The 20870-nt window shown below is 50.8% G+C and overlaps 1 protein-coding gene across 1 annotated transcript in view; it reads left to right on the forward strand.

Annotated features, from left to right (window-relative positions):
* Positions 1-20870, forward strand: part of HDHD1 (haloacid dehalogenase-like hydrolase domain containing 1) — a 49279-nt gene that overhangs the window by 14838 nt on the left and 13571 nt on the right. Inside the window, exon 2 of the mRNA XM_006901776.1 lies at positions 15108-15326. Coding sequence (XP_006901838.1) covers positions 15108-15326 — 219 coding nt within the window. The remainder of the gene's footprint in view (positions 1-15107; positions 15327-20870) is intronic.

The raw sequence follows: 20870 nt of genomic DNA on the forward strand, positions 1-20870 counted from the left end.
TGTGGTTGTCACAGGATAGAGCAGGGTTAAGGGCTGTTGTGCATAGGGTCGCTATGAGTCGCAAAGGACTCGACAGCACATAACAACAATAGTCTCCAGAGGTTGAACTTTTTTAGGATAATTGCCTTAAACATAAAAACCATAGGGGAGACTAAGGAAGGGGCCTTTTCCCAGTGCTAAGTGCCTCAGCCTCTTTCTCAGAATTTATTTCCTTGTGTCCCTGCTTTCTGCATCAGGTTACAACATGGGGTTGCAGTGATGCATTGGGGTGTCATAATGGTTACCCGTGTGGACAGTGTTTGTTGGAGCTCCCAGTTGAAGACCGGTTTGGAAGCAGGAGTGGTATCCACTTCCTAAACCACATGCCTTTGGAAACTCTATGAACTTTGAGAAATGATGATCGTTACAGAAGGGTTTTAGGCCTTTTGTTCACAGCCTTAGTCGTGCTCAACTTGACGGCAATCAACCACAACATCTGTTCTGTGCATGACCAGGAATCAGTACTCTAAAACATGGGTTCAGAAAAAAAAAGAGGGAGACCCTCCAGGAGAAGTCCTGACACAGTGGGCGCACGCAGGGCAGAGACCATTAGTGTGGTGCAGGACCCAGCAGGGTTTTGATCTGTTGTACAGGGGACTGGGGGAATGAGAGTCAGAGCCAGCCACACAACACCCCAAACGTTTGGCATGGAGGAAGGAAGAGAAACAGGATTCGGAGCTGTTGTAACACTGGCAGAAGGGTCTGGGGGGCGCCGGCTGGGAGAATGGGACAATGGTAACCTTGGGCGCTTTGCACTGGGTCTGTCCTGAGCTGGGAGCTCAGTTGATGAAGTGCTGGGACTTAATGGAAGGGTTGGACCACTGACTGTTTTAGTCTGCCCCCATTAAGGTTGCGTTTTTTATTTCTTTGTTGCAAATCCGGCTCCTCATGCCCCTATAAACAGCAGGCCTGAACACTGCCTCATCCTTGGCATGTCTGATACACTGCAGCCCAGTGATGCCGTCACTGTGTCGGTCCATCTCGTTGGGGGTCTTCCCCTGCTTTGTGGACCCTCCACCTTTCCAAGCTTGATTCCTAGCAACATGCCCAGAATATGTGAGACAAAGCATCTTCATCTTTGTCTCCAAGGGGCGGTGGATTTTCTTCTTATTTTGAGGTGCCTGGGGGTTAGGCCTGAACTAGAGCCTCAGGGAGGTGCTGAGGCTTCTGCAAGGGGCCCTGGTGAGGGGGAGCCTGCTGGGTGTGAGCTGCCTGGTGGCTGGACCACTCTTAGGTGGACGCTGAGGCTGGCAGTGGCTGTGCTGCACTGATCATCACCCACACAGCCCCAGGTGCTGCCATCGGCACAAGAAAGCTGAAGGATTGAGCCACATGTGTTAAACGTGTACCACAGAGGCCCTTCCTTCTCACCGTAACCACCATGTGTCACAGAGCCCAACAGTGGCCGGCACAGGTCTAGCCTGGCGCTCACAGATCTCCACAGTTCTCAGATGGCTCTGTTTCTGGTCTCTGGTCCTCTGATGTAGACAGCATACTTACAGAGTCCCTTCAGTGGCCTCCACGGTTAACACGCTCAGCCACCCACCAAAAAAATGGGAAGTTCAAATCCACCCAAAGTTTGTGTCGGAAGAAATGCCTGGTGATCCGGCTTTTGAGCAATTGTAGCTGTTAAAACACCAGTGGGATGCAGGGGTTTCTCTGTTCTACTCTGACACACTTGGGATCATCATAAATGGGAATAAACTCAATGTCATCTGGTGACTAATAAATAATGCCTACGTGAATAGTACAGGTTTCCAGAGCAGCCTTTGTCTGTCGCTGGGTGTGGGTTCTGCAGCTTCTTATCTTGGGCTGTGGGATTGACTGAATGTTTAAAGTACTTGGAAGACAAAGGAGAGTTGTTATTCGGGTGCCATCAAATACTCTGACTCATAGCTCCACCGTGAACAAGCAGATGAGACCCCTTGCCCTGTCCTCTCTGTGTCATCCTCAAGGTCTCTGTCCTGCCCATGATTACAGTCCCTCTGTCAGTCTCATTGAGGCTCCTTTTGTCTTTCTGACCCTCCAGCTTTCTTTCCCAGCATGATGTCTTTTTCCAAGGACTGGCTTCTCTTCACAAGATGCCCAAAGCAAGTGAGATGAGTTCCTCCTTCCTTGCCTCAAAGGAGCACTTTGTTTACACTCCCTCCCAGTTCGATCTTTTCGCAGTCTGTTCGGTAAACTTCATCACCAACATCACAATTCCAGTGCTTTGGTCTTCTGTCTTCTTCGTGTCTTGTCCCCCTTTCAGGTGCATAGGAAGCAATTGAAAACACCATGGCTTGTCTCAGATGCATCTTGGTTTTTAAACTGACCTCTTGGATGTTGAATGACATGTTGTTAGCTGCTTTCAGGCAGCCAGTGTTGCCTCCTGGGGACCTCATGGACAGCAGGAGGAAGCCCTGGCCAACCCTGCCCCATCCTCACAGTGTACTCATCCTGGGGTCTCTGCTGCGGCCATGTGTCATTCCATCTTGGCCACAGTCTTCCTGTCTCAAAAGTAGGTCGGCCCTTGACTTTGCTGACCCTTTTCTTCTTTTCCAGACACTGGGCCCTCCTGATAGCGTGCTGTCACCATCCTAGCTTCACGGGAGCCCCCTTGAGTTCTGTCTTGAGATTAAGTCACTCATTGTTTTGGCAGTTTGTGGCATATGCAGCATCTCATCTCCGCCAAAAGCAAAGGCATCCGTTCTCTCTTTATTCATCATCCAGCACTCACATGCATACAAAGCCATGAAGAATACCATTGTTTAGATTTGGGTGCATCTTAGTCTTTAAGTAACATCCTTGCTCTGTGCCTAAAACCTTAGGCCAGTAGCAAAACCATGAGCAAAGCTGGGGTTGGTGCTTGAGACAATGACCAGAATAGAGACCTGGTGAGGATTGTCAGGGCCACGTCACTCCTCCAGCATCTAAGGAGTGGGGGTGGGGGGCTGTGACGTGATGTGGTGAGGACTGGGGGGATCCAGTTGGTCAGAACCCTGTCCCTTGTGATTTCCTATTGCATGTGCCCGTGTGTGCAGTTTCCATGGAGTTTCTACTGGCTCTCATCTTTCAGAAGCAAGTCCCCCGGCATTTCACTCAAGACGCCTCCAGGTGGCTTTGAACTGCCAACCTTTCGGTTCTTTCACGCTGCCTCACCAAAGCTGAACATGTCCCTTATCTGCACGCTTCGTCTTCAGTGCCTACCGGGCCTCATGAGGGTACAACATGGACACAAGCAGGGACCTGGACTAATGTCCAGTGTTACTGTGCATTCTGAAGGACAAGCTGGGGGGCTCACTAATTGTACCCTGACAACGCCCGCCCTCCAGTTGGGATCTAATTAAGTTCACAGCCGTGGCTGCCAGACGTGCCACCAGCACTCTCCTGTCTTCTGTTCCACCCCTCCTCTCCTGCCAACCCCCAGCACGATGCTGTGTTTACCGGGCCACCTCACCCGAGGTGGAAGGTGGCCTCCTCAACCACGTCTGGGGGCCATTCTAGTTAATAAACAGTTACCAGGTCCGCCAGTAAGGACTGCAGGAGCGGGCTGGCCATTTAACAATCCAAAACATACCCATCCTTAAGTATTCCTGGATCCTTGCGGGGTGGCTGCCTGCCTTCGGCCTGCACCACCAGCTCTCGTTAGCATCCCCACGAGAGAACGCTCAAGAGCCAGAAATAATCGGGGTGCGGGGTACTTCATATGTGGCTGGTGGGGCGCCTTTCCACAGGGAAAAACCACTGTGATGCCCAGAACCCCGTGTGTGAACAGCTATTTGCACCTACAGACCCCAAAGCAGACCCCCTATCTTCAGGGCCCCGACTCAGAAGACAAGGTACAGCCGTCCTGGGGCTTTCTGAGGCCGACACCTTTGCAGAAACCGACTTCTGCCTCGTCCTCCTCCTCCTCCTCCTCCTGCAGGGCAGCTGGTAGGACCAGTGGCCTGTGATTTCCCCAGTTTTACCAGTGACACCACCAGAACCCCTTCAATTGTACTTGTCCCCTTTCTTACTATCCTGGGCTCCGACTGGGAGCAGCAGCGACATCCCCGTGGGTAGCCTGGGATTCTAGCTTGCCAACCCGAAGGCCGGTGGTTCAAATGCACCAGCTGCTCGGCGGGAGAAGGATGGGAGTCTCCTCCCATGTGATGATACAAAGCCTCTGGAAATTCGCTGGAGGGGCAGCTGTGAGTTGGCTTTGACTCAGCAGTTCATAACAGCAGTGACTTTTCTCATACAGCCATCTCCAGGAATCCCAGAGATGCGATGGGTCAGGCATTGGCCTGCTGCCCCTGAGGTCTAGACATTTCTGTGATGTCTGTAAATCAGGTCAGCAAACTCATGGGAGTCAGCAGGTCAGAAGTCAAGGGCCTGGGGCCCCCAGCCCCCCTCCAGGCTTGCAGGGTGGTGGGAAACCCCACAGTTCTAGCCATCAGGTGGGAAGTGAGAGCGTCACGGACACCCCCTGACTTGTGGCTGCCGACTGAGGTCTCAGGCCAGCTCTACAGTAGACGAGACCCAGAACAAAACCCCCCAGTGCTGTGCAGACTGCACAGGATGGGGTTCACTTCAGATCTTTGGGACACAGGGACACTGTAAGTTGTTGTCAATTTGCCGGCACCCAAGAACAACCATGTAGGACAGACTAGGAGTGCCCTCTCAATCTTCCAAGGCTGTGACTTCTTAGGAAACCGCTGCCTCATCTCTCTCATGTGGATTTGAACTGCCCATCTTTTGGTTTACCCAGTACCTAGTCCATTGCACAGGCAGGGCTCCGGTCTGAGGCACACCAGCCTTTAACTGGCACCCTCTGACTTCCCTCCGGGTGCCTAGCATCTGAAGATGGAGTGCTGTCTATAGATCTGGTGCCCACACAGAAGAGATGGTATTGACCTTACACTTTGGATCCTACACGAAAGAGCAATTTGAACATCTCCACTCACAGTCCAATAAGTTTATGAAGATGATGATCATAGCTTCATTTTAATGTTCCAGTAGCGTTTGATAATGTTGTAAATGACACATGTAAATAAGGAATCCAAATATGTGCTTAACACTTTATTTATAGCATTATCCTTCCTAATAGACCAAATTCAATTAAAGCGTTCACAAAATGAAAATCATAAACACCAGACACATGCAGAATTATTCCCTGCTCTGAGTTCTCTTAAGCGCCCTTTGATAGCACTTTGAAAGGCCATAGACTAGTTTGATAGGACATGTTATTCAAATAGCCAGATTTTACAGTCCATTGACAGGAAAAGTGCAGACTGGCTAAAGAAGACCACCGTGCAGGGGTGGTGCAGGGGTATGTGATGTTATAAGGACCCACCCCTTAGCTGACCTGCGAGAGTGCTCCCAGTGTCAGTGAAACACATCGGGGGAGATTGCTCCTTTCCCCCGGTGAAACAGCTGGTGGATTTGAACCACTTGACTTTGAGGTAACACATTGCCACACACTTTTAAATTGACAACGGTGCTTAGAAACACATTTTGCCATCATTTGCGGCAACGTGTTCACAGTGCAGCACCTTCCAGCTAAGCCAGCAGAGCTCTCTGGGAAATGCGATACGAAGGGCAGTGGCTTAACTGCTCTTTTTGAAATGTGGAATTTACACCAAGCTGGGTGGGTGGGTGGATGGATGGGTAAATAGATGAGGTGGGTGAATAGATGGACAGATAGATAAATAGAGGGATGGGATGGGTGGGTGGTACATAAATAGAGGAATGAAGGGATGGGATGGATGAATAGAGAGATGGAGGAATGAGATGAGTAGATGGGACAGATGGATGGATAGAGGGATGGAGGAATGGGATGGGTGGGTGGATGGATGGATACACTGGCTAGATAGATAGGATGACTGGATGGGTGGGTGGATGGATGGATAGAGGGGGGATGGGTACAAGGACAGATAGAGGATGGATGGATGGATGGAGGCTAGATAGGATGAATGAATTGATGGATAGATGGGATTAGTGGAAGGATAGATGGAAGGGGTGGATGGACAGATAGAGGGATGGATGGTTGGATAGATAGGATAAGTGAATGGATAGTGGATGGATACATGGGATGGATGGATAGAGGGACAGACGGATGGACATATGGGATGGGTGGATGGATAGATGGAAAGGGTGGATGGACGGACAGACAGGGATGGACAGGTGGTTAGATGGATGGATGGACAGACAGACAGACATGGATGGATGGATTGAGTGAATGGCCAGATGGATAGATACGTAGATGATAGCTAGAAGGGACCCTGGTGGTGCAGTGGCTAATATGCACTCGGCTGCTCACTGAAGGGTCAGCTATTCCACAGGAGGAAGATGTGGCCATCTGGAAGAAGTGGCCATCTGGTGCCATAGAGATTCCAGCCTTTGTAAATGCTGTGCAGGCAGCTGTACTTCTATAGGACTGTTGTTTGTCTCCCTGTGGTTTTTACTTAGTTTAAGCCAGTCATCCTAAAAAAAATTCAATATCCGGAGACTATGGTTTCCTTATACTTAAGTGTTGCCAACATAACAGTGGGTAAGCTTAATCTTTAAGACCAAAGTTCAGACACAGCATCCCCTCCGGTGGGAGGCTGGGAGAAATTCTCTGTTTGCAGAGGGCATCCAGTATCCCCTCTGGGGGTCTGGGCAGAATTCCGTTTGCTGAGGATGCTTCATCCTGTCTGGGCTCTGATCGCAGTTGCTCCCCACTGTCACTGTGCTGGGAAATCCACATCATCCTGCAGCCATCGTTTGTCCCCTGGCGGTGTGTCCAAATCCAGCGAGTCAGTAAGGTTTTCAGGGCATTTCCCCTGCTTGCAGCCGCATGCCCCTGTCTACAGGAGCGCGTGGCTTTCATCCAGTGTCGTTGTCATCCTCTTTCGTGTGCAGAGTGGAAGGTATGCACAGGACAGCTGGAGGGTTGCAAGTGCATCCTTCCCAACGAGATGCGGTTGCACAGGGGCGATCATAAAGGCTCCAGCTTAGAAAAGTCACGGGCTGAAGAAGTGAGCATTTTCCTTTGAAAACCAAGGTTCAGGCTACCAGCCAGCTGCTGAGGGGTGGCGAGGAGGAGAAACTAACAGAGTAGTTCAGACCACAGACCTGGAAATGCAGCAAAGGTGCAGCCTTTGGCAGCCTCCCACCCCCAGCATCCAGATCCCTCCCAGGAAGTCTTATCAGGACGTGCCGGTCATGCATGTGAAGCAGGGTGAATTGCTCAGCTGCTTACGACACTGTTAGTATTTATTGGAGCAATCCTAGCCATCATAAGGAGTCGTTGGCATGCCCCGTACCTATCACGTATACACATACCATGCACATAGCACACGTGTAAGAAGCAAGCATTTGAGGAGGGCTGTGCCGTTTGCAGTGCACGAATGTCATTTTTCTAAAATCTGTTGCCACAGATACTAATGAAATGCTAGCCGGTTGTTAATTTTTCCTTCAGGACGAGCCCATGTGACCGTGGAGAACTGAGCACTGTTTTTTTTTGGCTGTGATTGTAACAGAGGTTGCTTGCCAGGCCTTTTTTCCTTGGTACCTCGGGGTGGGCCTGAACTGCCCACCTTCAGCTTAGCAGTCAGGTGCAAGCTGTTTGCAGCCTTTGGACCCCTGCAGGTGTCATCTCGTCGCTGTTAAATGAGAGTGGAGGTAGCCTTCATTTGGGGGCCTGGTTTGGACCCACCTGGCAGCTGAGCCCCGGGTCCTGGATTCTGGTTGAGCAGGTCCAGGCTGGGCCTGAGCCACCTGCGTTTCTAACACGCTTCGGAGGCTTGACGCTGCTGGCGCAGGATGGAACTTTACAACCCGCCCCTGTCTTGTGAATGTGGCTGCATACCACCGCGTCTGCTGTGACTCAGAGTGACTCCATGTGACGGCGTTGCAAGGCCCCAGAGGTTGGTCTCGAATGTTACCATCACAGAAGCAGGTCTGCAGGTTGTCTTCTCCCATGCAGTAGCGGCTAACTTTTTGCTTAGCTGCACCGTCGCCCCACCAGGCCCCTGGTGACCTGGGGTGGCGCCAGGAATTCATGAGGTGTGCATGAAGTGGTGTGTGTGTGTCTGTGCAGAATCTAGCTCACAGCAAAGAGTTGCCATTGTCACCTGATGGGCAACCCTGAGCCTTTCGCACAAGGGCTGAGTGACCTGGAATTGATTGCTGGACCTCATTCGGTCTCCTTGCCTTGTTGACGTTGTTGTTAGGTGCTGTGGAGTCGACTGGGACTCCCAGCAATCCTCTGATCAACAGCTCCCTACCCTGCCTTTACCTGTGCCGTCTTCACAGTGTTTCCAACACCTTCATGCCCGTGGCTACAGTCACTGTATCACCCACCTGGCCGACGATCTTTTTCTCGTTTGCCGGCCCTCCCCCTTCTCAAGCATCATGTCTCCCCCCCGCCCCCCCCCCCAAGCAATAACCTCTCCTAGCAACATGGCCAAAGTCTATGAGATGAAGCTTCATCATCTTTGCCTCCAAGGAGTGCTCTGACTGCACCTTCTCCAATACATACCTCTGTGTGTGTCTTTTTGACGGTCCATGGACTGTTCAGCGCTCATCTCCAGCACAATTCAAAAAGCTCAGTTTTTCTTGTCATCTTTAGTCATTTTCTGGCTCTCACATGCATAGCAAGTGACTGAAAGCCCATGGCCTGAATCAGGTGCACCTTAGTCCTCAAAGTGACATCACTGCTCCTTAGTAATTCACATACAATTCTGTAATTCTTAGGTTTTCCAAAGGCCCACTATTTTAGAAGTAGGTAGCCAGTTTTCCATCTTTGTCTGCATTTGTTAGGAAGCTCTGCTAGAATGTGACAAACCCTCCTCCTCCCGACCCCCCACATAGTGACCTTACTATATCTGAAACACACATAGCATAGCTTCCACAAGGCACCACAATACGGCAAACTGATAAGTTGTGATTCCTTGTTTATGCTGTTGTTGTGTACCTTCGAGTCCAAACTGAGTCATAGCTGACCCTCCAGCGGGTTTTCAGAGGCTACAGATTGTACAAGAGAAGATTGTCCATTTGTCTCCCAGAGCATCTGGTGGATTTGAACCATCTTCCTTTGTTGGCAGCACAAGTTCTTACTCCTAGGCCACCAGAGCTCCCTACCTTGTTCATAGACTGGCTCAGTGTCACGTCTGTACTGTCAGGGGGCCTCTCCAGAGTGCTAAAGAGCAACAGTGCCATTCTGGAGACTTAAGGTGCACCTGTTCCAGGCCATGGTCTTTGCAATCACTTGCTATGCATCAGAGAGCTGTACAATGCCTGAGGGTGATAGAAGAAGAATCGATGCTTGAAGAGTGGAGGGACAGCACAGGAGAGGAAGACTCTGGAGGAGATGGACTGACTCAGTGATTGAGATAATGGGGTGTGTTGGAGATGGTGAGACTGGTCACCAGCTAAACTTCAAGCACATGCTCCTACCAGTCAGAGTGACTCACGAGTGGTGAGTTTGGGGTTTTTTTACTTCAGGTGTTACTGACAGGTGCCCTGGTGGAGTCATTGGCTGCTAATCAATTGTTGGAAGCTGCTGGCTCTTGGGAGGGAGACAGCTGTAGCACGCTGCTCCTGGCAAGAGCCCCTCCCTTGTTCTTTTCACTGATTTCCCAGCGTCAGGGTCAGCCCACGCGGGAGCCTTGGGGCACCGTTCAGTTGGCCCCATCCCACAGCGCTGGTTTGGGTCAGAACCAGTGCCATGTCCCCTCTCCACCTGCTGCCAGAGGGATTCCTTGTCTCTTCCCGGCTTCTGCTCCCTGTTTCTCCAGCAGTCTCTTCCCCTCTGTGTGTGCTTCCTTCCTTCCTTCCTTCCTTCATCGGCTTTGCCCCCCCATTCCTGGGATTTTCTTCTTGTTGAGAGCAGAGTTGGTGGAAATTCCTCCCACTTGCAGATCCCAGCTGAGTTGAAGTTAGGAGAGATGGTTGGAAATTTTTTCCCCTAACACTAAAATGGCTTGCCTCCAGAAACTCGATGTACGAACAGTGCTCAGGCTGTTCGTTCATAGGGTCCCTATGAGTCGTCTACAACTCGATGGCATTAAACAACAACAACACTAATGTGAGGCTGGGCAGTTACCTGATTTTTTTTTAAACTGGCTTGCCTGCAATCATTTGCTTACATTGTATTTTGTTCTTGTCTACTGTGTTTAATACAGTCTTTGATGTACATTGTGTTTGATACAATCTTTCATGTACTGTTGTATTTCACACAATTATTCACATTGTATTTCATTTGCATACATTGTTTCCATACATTCATGAGTATTGTGTTTCATGGATGTAAATTGTGTGCTCAATGAACTAACTTGATTTCAAAAGGACAGACACTTCTCAAACCCATGATTGTAAAAATGGAAGGGTAACTATGGAGATGTGCATAAATGTGAAAAAAGGGAAGGAGGAAACCAGGAAAATAGAGGAAAGGAGAAACTGGGGGTTTTTTCCTCCTCTTTTTTAAAAAATTGATTAGCTTAGTAAGTTCATATACATTGTATTTCATGCTAATATTTGTTCGCATTTTTCCTGGCAATCATTCTCATGCATTATGGTCTTTATTTGGTACTGGTTTATTTAGAATCATGTGTGCTGTTTTATAAAATGAATCACCACCCGTCGTGAGGACAAATACTGCATGAGACCATCATAACAATAGAGGGATGCTTAGTAGAACGTGTCTGGGGATCCCAGCGGGAGGCAGGGGGTGGGCTGAGGATGGTTGGGGTGAAACCACAGTTTGGCACAATTTCTTCTCTCTTTTAAAGAGAATGATTCCTAGGAGAGTCTGAAACCAGAGACACTTGGTTTGTATGCAGATAGGGCCTTCTAAAACGGTGAGCTCGCCAGTTCTCAATTCCAGCCGTGAGTCTGAAGTTCACGTTGGAAGTTTAGAAGCTGCTTTTCCAAGGGAGTTCCTGTCACTGCTTTCCTTTCCCCCTCAGATATGTTGTGCTTAGAATATCAAATCTGTTCCCCAAAGGTCTTTGGCCTTAACAGACAAATAGATGAGGGTTTGAAGAGAGACTATTATCTAAGTATTCATAACCATGGACATGATTGAAAATGAATCGGTGACCTCGCTTCCGCCCACCACCTTTTCGTAAATGGAATGCCGGAGACTTTTGGCCACTTGGCAATCCCACTTCTCTGTGGGGAAGCTGTTGTTTGCTGCACTCTAGTTGATTCTAACCCCAAGATACATGATAAAAAACACAGCGAAGCTCTGGCCTGCCCTTCGCCATCCTCCTAATCTTGTCTGCGTCCAAGCCCATGGTTAGAGTCTCTGTATTCGTCCATCTCATTGAGCTTCTTCCCCTCTTTCACTGACCCCTCAACCTTCCCCCGTATGTTGTTATTTTGGGGCACTGGTGCCTCTTGACAACATGCCCAAAGCATATGAGATGATGTTTCACCATCCTTGCCTCAGAGAAGCACCCTGGTGACACTACCTCTGAGACAGACCTGTCTGGGGTGTTGGAGTTTTTTTTAAAGTCCACGCTATATTCAGTACTCCTCTCCAGGACCCTTGTTCAAAGCATTGATTATTCTCCATTCTCCCTCATTCATTTTGCAACTTGCATGTCTCTAGAGAGCAATTGAAAAACCTGTGGCTTGGAATCAGGTGCACCTTAGTCTTTGAGTGGACATTGTTGCTCTTTAGCATTCCATTTTCAGTCATGTCTGTGGTTGCAAGTACTAATTTAGCAGATTTTCCTAATGTGCTACCCCTTTGGATTTCCTGACTGCTGCTTCCAGATGTGTTGAAGACTCTATAGTTTTGACCAGTCATAGAAGAAGGCCCAGGATGAGATGAATTAACTCAGTAACGGGAGAAATGGAATTAAGTCTGACAGAGACGGTGAGATTGGCTCAGTTTAGGGCACGTGTCAGAGCTGTTGTATGTAGCGTTGCTTTGAGTTGCCGGTGACTCGATGGTGCATACCAACAACAACAACATGTGTTATGGACTTTTTTTTTGCCAGATACTTGATCCTAGGTACCCCGCCTTTAACACGCCTGCTGGTCTGCCATCCAATTATGAATTCTGTTACCTGTAGTGCCTAGTGCCTGATCAAACAATAAGAGGATACATCCTGCTTGGTGGTTTGGCAGAGCGACCGTTTTGGCTCTGTGACGACGGATGTGTTCCTGGTCTTGGATGTTCTCTGCCCCTCGATAAACATAATTGGCTTTCATTTAAGCAGCAAGCTCCAAAATGCTGCTTGGGGACGTTTTCAAGACACGTACATCTACACCAGCCCTTGCCTCATTGACGGAACACTCTTCCCCAACTGGGACTCTCACTGTTCCCAGAGAGGTTAAGACGTACCACACATTCTGGGGACCCCACAGAGCATTCTCTAACGAGGGCCTCCATTCAGCTGTCTGTATTTTCACATACTTGGGCATGTTGCATGGAAGGACCAGTCCTCGGGGAGGGACAACATGCTTTGGAGGGTGGCACAGGAGAGGAAGACCCTCGACGAGATGAATTGACTCAGTGACTGGGGTAATTCGGGTAGGTAGGTGTGTCAGAGACAATAAGGTTGGCACAGGATAGAGCAGGGTTCAGAGCTGTTGAACATAGCGTTGCTGTGAGTTGCAGGCAACTCTACAGCACATAGTAACAATTTTCACTCCAACAGTAATGTTTCTTAAAAAGATATCTGAAGGGGAGCTCTGTTGGCCTAGTGGCAAGGAGCTGCAACTACAATCCCAGAGGCGCACGGTTCGAATCCACCAGATGCTCTGCCGGGGAAGGAGGGACAATCTCCTCCTGTACCAGTCAGATCTGATTTGACGGTACACTCATACAAAAATAATAATTTAAAAAAAAAGATATCTGAGAGAGCTGTGGGTGTGACTCATTATGTCTTCTCTAAGCCCACACCCACTGAGGCCATTCTGACCCACAGTGACCCTGGAGGACAGAGCGGCCATGCCCCGTCAGGTCTCAAGGGCGGTCACGTTGACAGAAGCAGACTGCTGCAGCATTGCTTCCAAGGAGAGACTTGTGGCTTTGAACTGCTAACTCTTCAATTAGCAAGCCAGTGTTGAACCCACTGGGTCATCAGAGCTCTTTGTCTTCTTTGACAAGGGCTGCATGTGACAGATGAAAAAGAGGAAGACATCCCTCCCTGTAAAAAAATCCACAGTGACTCTTAACAGTAGGCTTGAGAGTATCAGATGATGAGGAAAGGCTGAATGGGGCCAAGGTTCAAATCCTTCGTTCAGATGGTTGCAGTGAGTCATAAGCTAACACAAAGGTATCTAAACACAATGACAAGCTTTAACACGTTTGTCCAGTTGTTATCTGCCATCCAATCACCTGCAGCCCACAGCGTCCCTATGTACAGCAGCTCTGAACCCTGCCCTGTCCTGAGCCAGTCTCACTAATTCTGACACACCAACTCCCCTGGCCCCAGTCACTGTGTCAATCCTTCTCATCCGTTCTTACTCTCCTGTGCTGTCCCTCGACCCTTCTGAGCATGATGTCCTTCTCCAAGGACCGATCTCTCTTGGCCACGTGCCCAAAGTAAGTGAGGTGGAGCTTCCAAACCCTAGCTTCCAAGGAGAGACTTGGTTTCACCCTCTCCAAGACAGACCGATTTGTTTTCTTGGCAGTCCAAGGTATGGTCAAGATTCTTCTTCTGCATCACAGCTCAGACACATAGATTCTTCTTCTGTCATCCTTGGTTACTGTCCAGCTCTCTGATGCAGAGCAAGTAATTGTGAAGACCCCAGACAGACATCATTGCTTTTCAGTACTCTGGAGAGGTTTCTGATAGCAGACTTCCCCAGTGTAATTCACCTTTTGATTTCCTGACTGCTGGTGCCAAGAGTTTTGATCGTGGAGCCCGGCAGCCCCCTTGCTGACTCACTGACCCTTAAGGATTGTGAACGCCACAGAAGCCGACTGCCTTATTGGTCTCCTGCAGAGCTGCCCTTAGCCTTGAACCACTGACCCTTCCAGCTGCCTGGCGTTGCCAGCCCCTGCAGCCGTTGTGGGCTGCTGTCTCTCCGGGGTTGCACACGTGGGCCCCTCAGTCTCCACCTTGCTCTCTGACTCTGCCAGGAAAGGGCAGGCCCCCTTGATCTGTGTGCCTGAGTGCGGACATGTGTGTTCTGAACAGTGCAGGATGTCCTATTAGACAGCGCATGAAGCGGCAGCAGCTGGCAAGGCTACACGGCACCGCAGCCCCAGGCCGGAGTCGGCCTGTCATTTGCGTTTTCACCTTGAAGGCTACTGTCCTGGGGAGGTATGTCATCAGCTGGTAGCATTCTGTTGGGTCTAAGGGGTTTCAAGCCTTGGCTCTTGCCTGCCTTTTCTTCCTGCAGAGGCTCAGGGGCCATCCGGGAGGACAGCCATCCGGATGGTCCCCCCCCCCCCCCATGGGTCTTTAATCCAGCCTTGTCTTTTAAATGCAAAGCATTGTGATGTGCTAAGCTCTTAAAACACTTCTAAAGGATGCCCTGGCTCTCCAGCTCCTTGGGGATTTATGCTTCTTCAAAGGCCTTGTTTCCATCTCGTACCCCTCTCCCTCTGCCCCAATGTGCTGGTCACTCAGCTCCTCCTGGAAGAAAAGTGTGTGAGCTTAGGTCGTCGGGGTTGACTGGCTGCCTCTCCAGCCCACTGCTGGCCCCAGAGTCCTCACATACTGTCCCCCCCAGGGAGCAGGGATGCCCAGAGAGCACCCAGACTGGAGGGAACCCAGGGGGCTCAGTGTTAAGCACTTGGCCACTTAACAAAAGGTCACAGGTCCTAACCTGTCCAGCAGGTCCTAAGGAGGAAGACCTGGGAAGTAGGGTTTGTCCTGCCAGCTGCTGTTGCATGCATTCTAATACCTTGAGACCCCGGAAGAGAGCAGGCTGCTCACAGGGTCCCAGGGACTGCGTCCCCAGATCTTTTCTCCCGCAGGGTGTACTGCCTAGCTGACCTGAGGGGACACCTCCACTCTTCCTCCCTACAGTGGAGTCACCAGCGACTCAAGGGTCCCCACGGCAGCTGACTCCGGGGTGCCTGTCCATGCTCCAGGGGTAGAGGGCACACTGGGCAAAACCACCACCTTTGTGCTCCCTTCTTGTCCCCGCAGACACCGAGCGCCTCTACTCGGTGGTGTTCCAGGAAATATGCAGCCGCTACGGGCAGACGTACTCGTGGGAGGTGAAGTCTCTGGTGATGGGGAAGAAGGCGTCCGAGGCCGCCGCCATCATCATCCGTGTCCTGCAGCTGCCCATGTCCACGGAGGAGCTGCTGGAGGAGAGCCAGAGCCGGCTGAAGCAGGTGTTCCCCACCGCCGAGCTGCTGCCAGGTGACGTCCCCGCCCGCTGCCCTGAACACACAGCTGATGTGCTGGGGGTCGGGGGTGTGCCCATGAGGCCGTGGACCACAGAGCCAGTCCCTGCCTAGCCCTGTCCTTCCTCACAGCGCTCACTGGGTCTGCACCCTGAGCTGCAGTCTCAATACCACTCCGTCTCCCAGACAGTCTTCCTCTCTTTCACACACCCTCTGCTTCTCCAAGCATGATATGTCGTCTTTTGGGGCCCAGGCCCCTCCTGTGATCACTCCCACCATTCGTGAGTCAGAAATCTCCCCAGCCTGGCTTCCAGGGAAGCACTCTGGCTGCACTTTCCCCCAACCAGATCTCTCTGTATGTGTCCTTTTGTCGGTCCACAGTGTGTCCATCATGATCACTTAAAAGCCATCATTCATCTTCCTGAGTCCTTGGCCAGTTTTCGGGTGCACGGGAGGCCACTGACAATCCTGTGGTTTGGGTCCAGCGCATCTTTGAGGGCCATCTTTGTCTCAGGGACACTTCTGTGACTCTTAGCGGGTCCTCCACACCCCACATACTAGCACCGCAATCGGTTCCGAGGCGCGGCCACCCTGGCGGCCCTGGAGGACGGGAGAATGGCCCCAGAGAGTGTGCGGAGCTCTGAACCTTCACAGAAGCGGCTGTCACCTCCTTGTCCTGCCGAGCGGCTGGGGGTGGCCATGCCGCTGACCTTGTCCTTTGCTGCTGAGCATTGAGCCACTAGGGCCGCTGTGAACCCGAACAAGTTCATGGTCAGTTCTGGAGTCAAGAGTGCACACGTGTCCGTAGCCTTGCCTTTTCCTTCATCGCCTCAGGCTCACAGGTATCCCGTGGGGGAGTCAAGTCACTGACGCTGCTCATAATAATTTGTGTGTGTATGTGCGCATGCACATGTTTTTAACTTTTGCCTCTGAGCTGTGGTGTTGGAGAAGAGCACTGAACATCCCAAAGAAAACACAGCTATGTCTTGGAGGGGGTGCAGCCAGAGTGCTCTTTGGAGGCAAGAATGATGAGGCTTCACCGCACATACTTCAGGCATGTTGCTAGGAGAGGCTATTTCTTGGAGAGAGACATGATACTTGGAAAGGTCGGTGAAGAAGAAGAAGACCCTTGACCAGGTAGATTGACATGGTGAAGGCCGCAGTGGGCTCTGGTGTGTCAGGAAGTGTGAGGCTGGCTCAGGATAGAACAGGGTTTAGATCTTTTGTTGATAAGGTCTCTGTGAGCCCTACTTGACTCCACAGAACCTAACAACAGCAACCTCTCCCCTGTGAGGGTGGATACCTGTGGATGACCGTAGTCTGTCTTGGAGACCATGACACCACTGCCCTGCAGAGAAGTCCACATTCCAGGCCCCTCTCTCCACCTTGGAAGGCGACTACCTCTCTGATGGGCGCTCTGGCGGGCTGGTAGTAAGGAGTTGCCCTGCACTCTCAGAGGCACCTGGTTCAAATCCACTTTAGCAGGTTTCAGCAGGCTGTGAAATGCAGGGGAGGAGATTACCCGTCTTTTCAGAGCTGCTGGTGATTTCAACGTGCTGGAGAGGCTTTTGAGGTAACAGTTCAACCTCCTACACACTACAGCCCTGCCCTAGTGTAGGTAGCAGCTCACGGCTGACGCTACAGCTGGTTTTCGGAGACTCTTAAGTCATGTCGGAGGACATTGTCTGTCCTTCTCCCTGGGAACAGCTGGTAGAGTCAGACCTCCTGCCCCTGGGTTGGCAGTGTAGCTCCTTACCCACTTGGCCACCAGAGCTCCCTGGCACACCTTTTAGGGGGACACAATTCCATCCGTAAGAGAATTTGCATTTTTAAACGTATGAAGCTTTCTGATAGATTTTTTAAAATGTACTCAAGAAGCTAAATTCAAGAGGGGGAGAAATCCTTACTTGGAGGGTCCGCCCTGATGGTGTAGTGGACTGAGTGCTGAGTGTGGAGTTGTTACGGAGAACCGTGGCAATTCCAGATGCCCGCAGTGTGTCCTCGTTCATTTTTTACCCCTCTGGCTGTTCCTAACAGCGAGGTCCTTTAAAGAGCTGCCTGTGCATTGATTTTTTTGTAGTGACAAGGTCCTTAGAAACTGCCACTTTAAAAGCGATCTGAAGGAAACCAATTAGTGCGTGAGCACGTGAAGTGCGGACGACAACGGCTCCCCAGGGCCCCCCAGGGCCATACGGATTGCTGCTAGTGGGCCGCGCTCTCTTCAGATCCGGAGACAGCCAGTGGAAGGGAGAGTCCGGGTGAAAGGCACTGTTTATCATCTCCCCAACGTCCCCGCAGGCTCCCTAGACCTGCAGGAAGTAGGGGAGCTGCATCACACCAGGCTGAGACGCCCCATCCAGTAGCTGGTAGGAGTAGACCAAGCCCAGACGACCTGCTGCACTGGCTGATGGGAGCAGACCAGGCCCGGATGACCTGAGCACTGGCTGATGGCAGTAGACCAGGCCCAGACGACCTGCTGCATTGGCTGATGGCAGTAGACCAGGCCTGGATGACCTGAGCACTGGCTGATGGGAGCAGACCAGGTCCAGACGACCTGAGCACTGGCTGAAGGAAGTAGACCAGGCCCAGATGACCTGAACACTAACTGCTGGGAGTAGACCAGGCCCCGATGACCTGAGCACTGACTGATGATGGGAGTAGACCAGGCCCGGATGACCTGCGCAGTGGCTGATGGGAGCAGACCAGAACAACAACTCACATAGTGTCTGACAGGGATCCACCAGGCTGTGGGTCGCTCCTTTCTGCTGACCCTCCCTCCACCTTCCCCAGCATGATGTCATTTTCCAAGGCTGGGCCCCTCAACAGCATGCCCACGGCGTGCAAGATGAAGCCTCAGCATCCTCGCCTGTTCCAGGCACTTGACACCTGACCTCACAGGAGCCTTTGGTTAGAGCTGTGTCAGTCGTGCCAGGACCTTGTCTGCCGTGCTTTGAGCAGTGTGCTTGTGCTGTCCTGCTCATGGAAGGAGTTGCAGCTCTGTGAGTTCCCCGGATTCTGCATGTTGAGGATAGCTTTCAACACCTGGCTTCATTGTGGGGGCCCTGTGAGCACATTGCGTCCTTCCACTCCCTCCCGAGGAGTGGAGGGCGGTGGTAGTCGTCAAACTCAGCCCTTTCTGCTTCTTGAGGCACACCTGTGTCCCTCACAACACACACCAGAGAACAGAATCACTAAAGGCAATTCGGTGCGTACAGGTTCACCCCAGAACAAAATAAAAAGTAAACGCTATAAATGAGTTTGGGTCAGTCATTGGAGCTGAGCTCATTTACTTTGCTGGAGCCAGTGTTGACAGAGCGAGTCGTGATGTCGCCCATCTGGGGGTGTCGGGCATTCTGGGAAAGCACCAGCGTGTCCCGGATTTCTTCAGTCCTGCGGGCCTTGCAACAGAAGACTTGCCCAGAGCTTTCCTATGTGCTGGTTGTGTTTTGGGAAGAAGTAAATATTTGTAGAGTAAGTATGCACTAAGACAGTAAATATTTGTGGGATGTGTCAAGTTAATAATTAAGGTGAAGGGCATTAAAAGTAGCCTTCAGCACTCTCTGTTCTCAAGGAGAGGCTTTGCACGCATCTCTTAATACTGTCCTCTATAAACAGGTGGATCTTTATAGCACATGTTTGCAAATGGTTAGGGGCAGACGTGGTCCAGTAGACCTTACTGTTGTGGAGGACTCTATGAGTGTGTGGCATAATCCACAGCGAGCTGCACTCCTTTCCCTCAAGCCACAACTCTGCTGGTTCAAATCCACTAGAGGCTCTGCAGTAGCAAACTGTGTTTTATGCCCTTGGAGACCCGTAGGAACGGCTTCTAGGGATTTCTTCTGCTGGATGGCGATGTGTTTTGAGTTTGCGATGGATGGTAGAGGCTTGGTAGGTTTGAGGTGGAGGGATGAACAAGTAGGTGATTGAAAGTTGACAGGTAGGTCAATGCATGATGGATGGATGTGTGGATGCTGTGAAGTCAGCTTTGTCTCACCGTGACCCCCATACACAGCAGGAGGAAGCTTCATCTGGTCATGCCTTGTCTTCCTGTCATCACAGTGCTCACCTGAGCGAACTGTGGTCTGCGACGTGTGCCTGGAAGAACGTGGCACCTGTCCTCCCTCCCCGGGTCCCCAGGTGCAACGTGGAGACATGCTGCTGGGCTGCAGGGCAGATGCAGCGCTGACTTGTCAGAACCGACTCATAGCAGACCTTCTAGCAGGTTTTCAGAGGCACTGAACCACACTGGAGATGGGCCAGCCTTCTCCCACAGAGCAGCTGGTGAAAACGAGCCACATGCCTTTGGGAATTGCAGGGCAGCTTCTTACCACTTAGGCTGGCAATGCTCTCTGGAGCATTAAGTGGCTAAAAGAAATAGACTGACTAGGTTGAGTACACACAGGCCCTAGAGTGGGATAAAGGAATGATTGAATGAAAAACCAGTTTACATAGATGATGTACACTGCATTGGAACAGATGAGAGGAGAAATGTCCAAAAAGAGTATTGTTGTCATGTACCGTAAAGTCATAACTGATTTATCGCTGACCCCCGGAGGGTTTTCAGGGGCAGTCATCATACGGGCCTTTGTCTTTAAGTCAGTTTTGCCCTAACTCACTCTCCAGTTTAGAGACTCATATGTGAAGAAGTAGTTGGATTCTGGAGGGTAGGTTCTGTTGATTTAGGTGAAAGTCCGGTGTAAACTTGTGGGTTTGGTTTTTGTTACTGTTGTTTTTGTTGTATTTAGTTCACAGTTGTGGTATAATCTGATTGCTCGCAATCAGCTGTGGGCTGGAGGCCTCTTGTTTAAGTCAATCAGGACCAGTGGGCAAGCCTTTGTATTTAAAAGTTGGTTGGGCCCTAGGGCCTGGTGTTATTGTGTTTGAGAAGTACAGTGGTTCTGCATTAATCTGTCAATTTGCTGAGGAGATAAATCGTTTGGGGTTGCTGTGATACTGAACGCCAGCCTGCCACTGGTGTGTCAAATGTCATAATGGTTACTTGTGGTAGACAGAATTTGGTGGAGCTCCCAGATTGTGACAGGCTTGGGCAGGATTGGCATTCACTTCTTAAACAACAGGCCTTTGGAAACTCTATGAATATTAGACCAATGATGATACTATATAGAACAGGCTTTCAATCTTTTGTCCGTAGAGTCACTATGAGTCGTGCTCGAGTTGAGGGCACTTAACAACTATCGCACGGGAGGAGATTGCCCATCCTTCTCCAAGGAAGCAGCTGGTGGCTTCGAACCATGTGCCTCTGGGATTGCAGCGCAGCTTCTTGCCACCAGTCCGTCCCACCCATGGTCTTCCTCTCCTGTGTTGTCCCTCCATCCTTCCAAGCATGATGTTCTCCAAGGACTGGTCCCTCTTGGCAGCATTCCCAAAGTAGGTGAGATGAAGCTTCAAAATCCTTGCCTCCATGGAGCACCTGGTTTCACTCTCTCCAGGACAGACTTGTTGGTTCTCTTGGCAGTCATTGGAATATTTAACACTGTCATCCTTAGTTGTTGCCCGGTTCTCTGAAGCCTAGCAAGTAAATGCAAAGACCATGATGGCC

Source organism: Elephantulus edwardii, unplaced genomic scaffold (assembly GCF_000299155.1).
Source record: "Elephantulus edwardii isolate Elephantulus edwardi_28Jun2011 unplaced genomic scaffold, EleEdw1.0 scaffold00344, whole genome shotgun sequence".
NCBI lineage: Eukaryota > Metazoa > Chordata > Mammalia > Macroscelidea > Macroscelididae > Elephantulus > Elephantulus edwardii.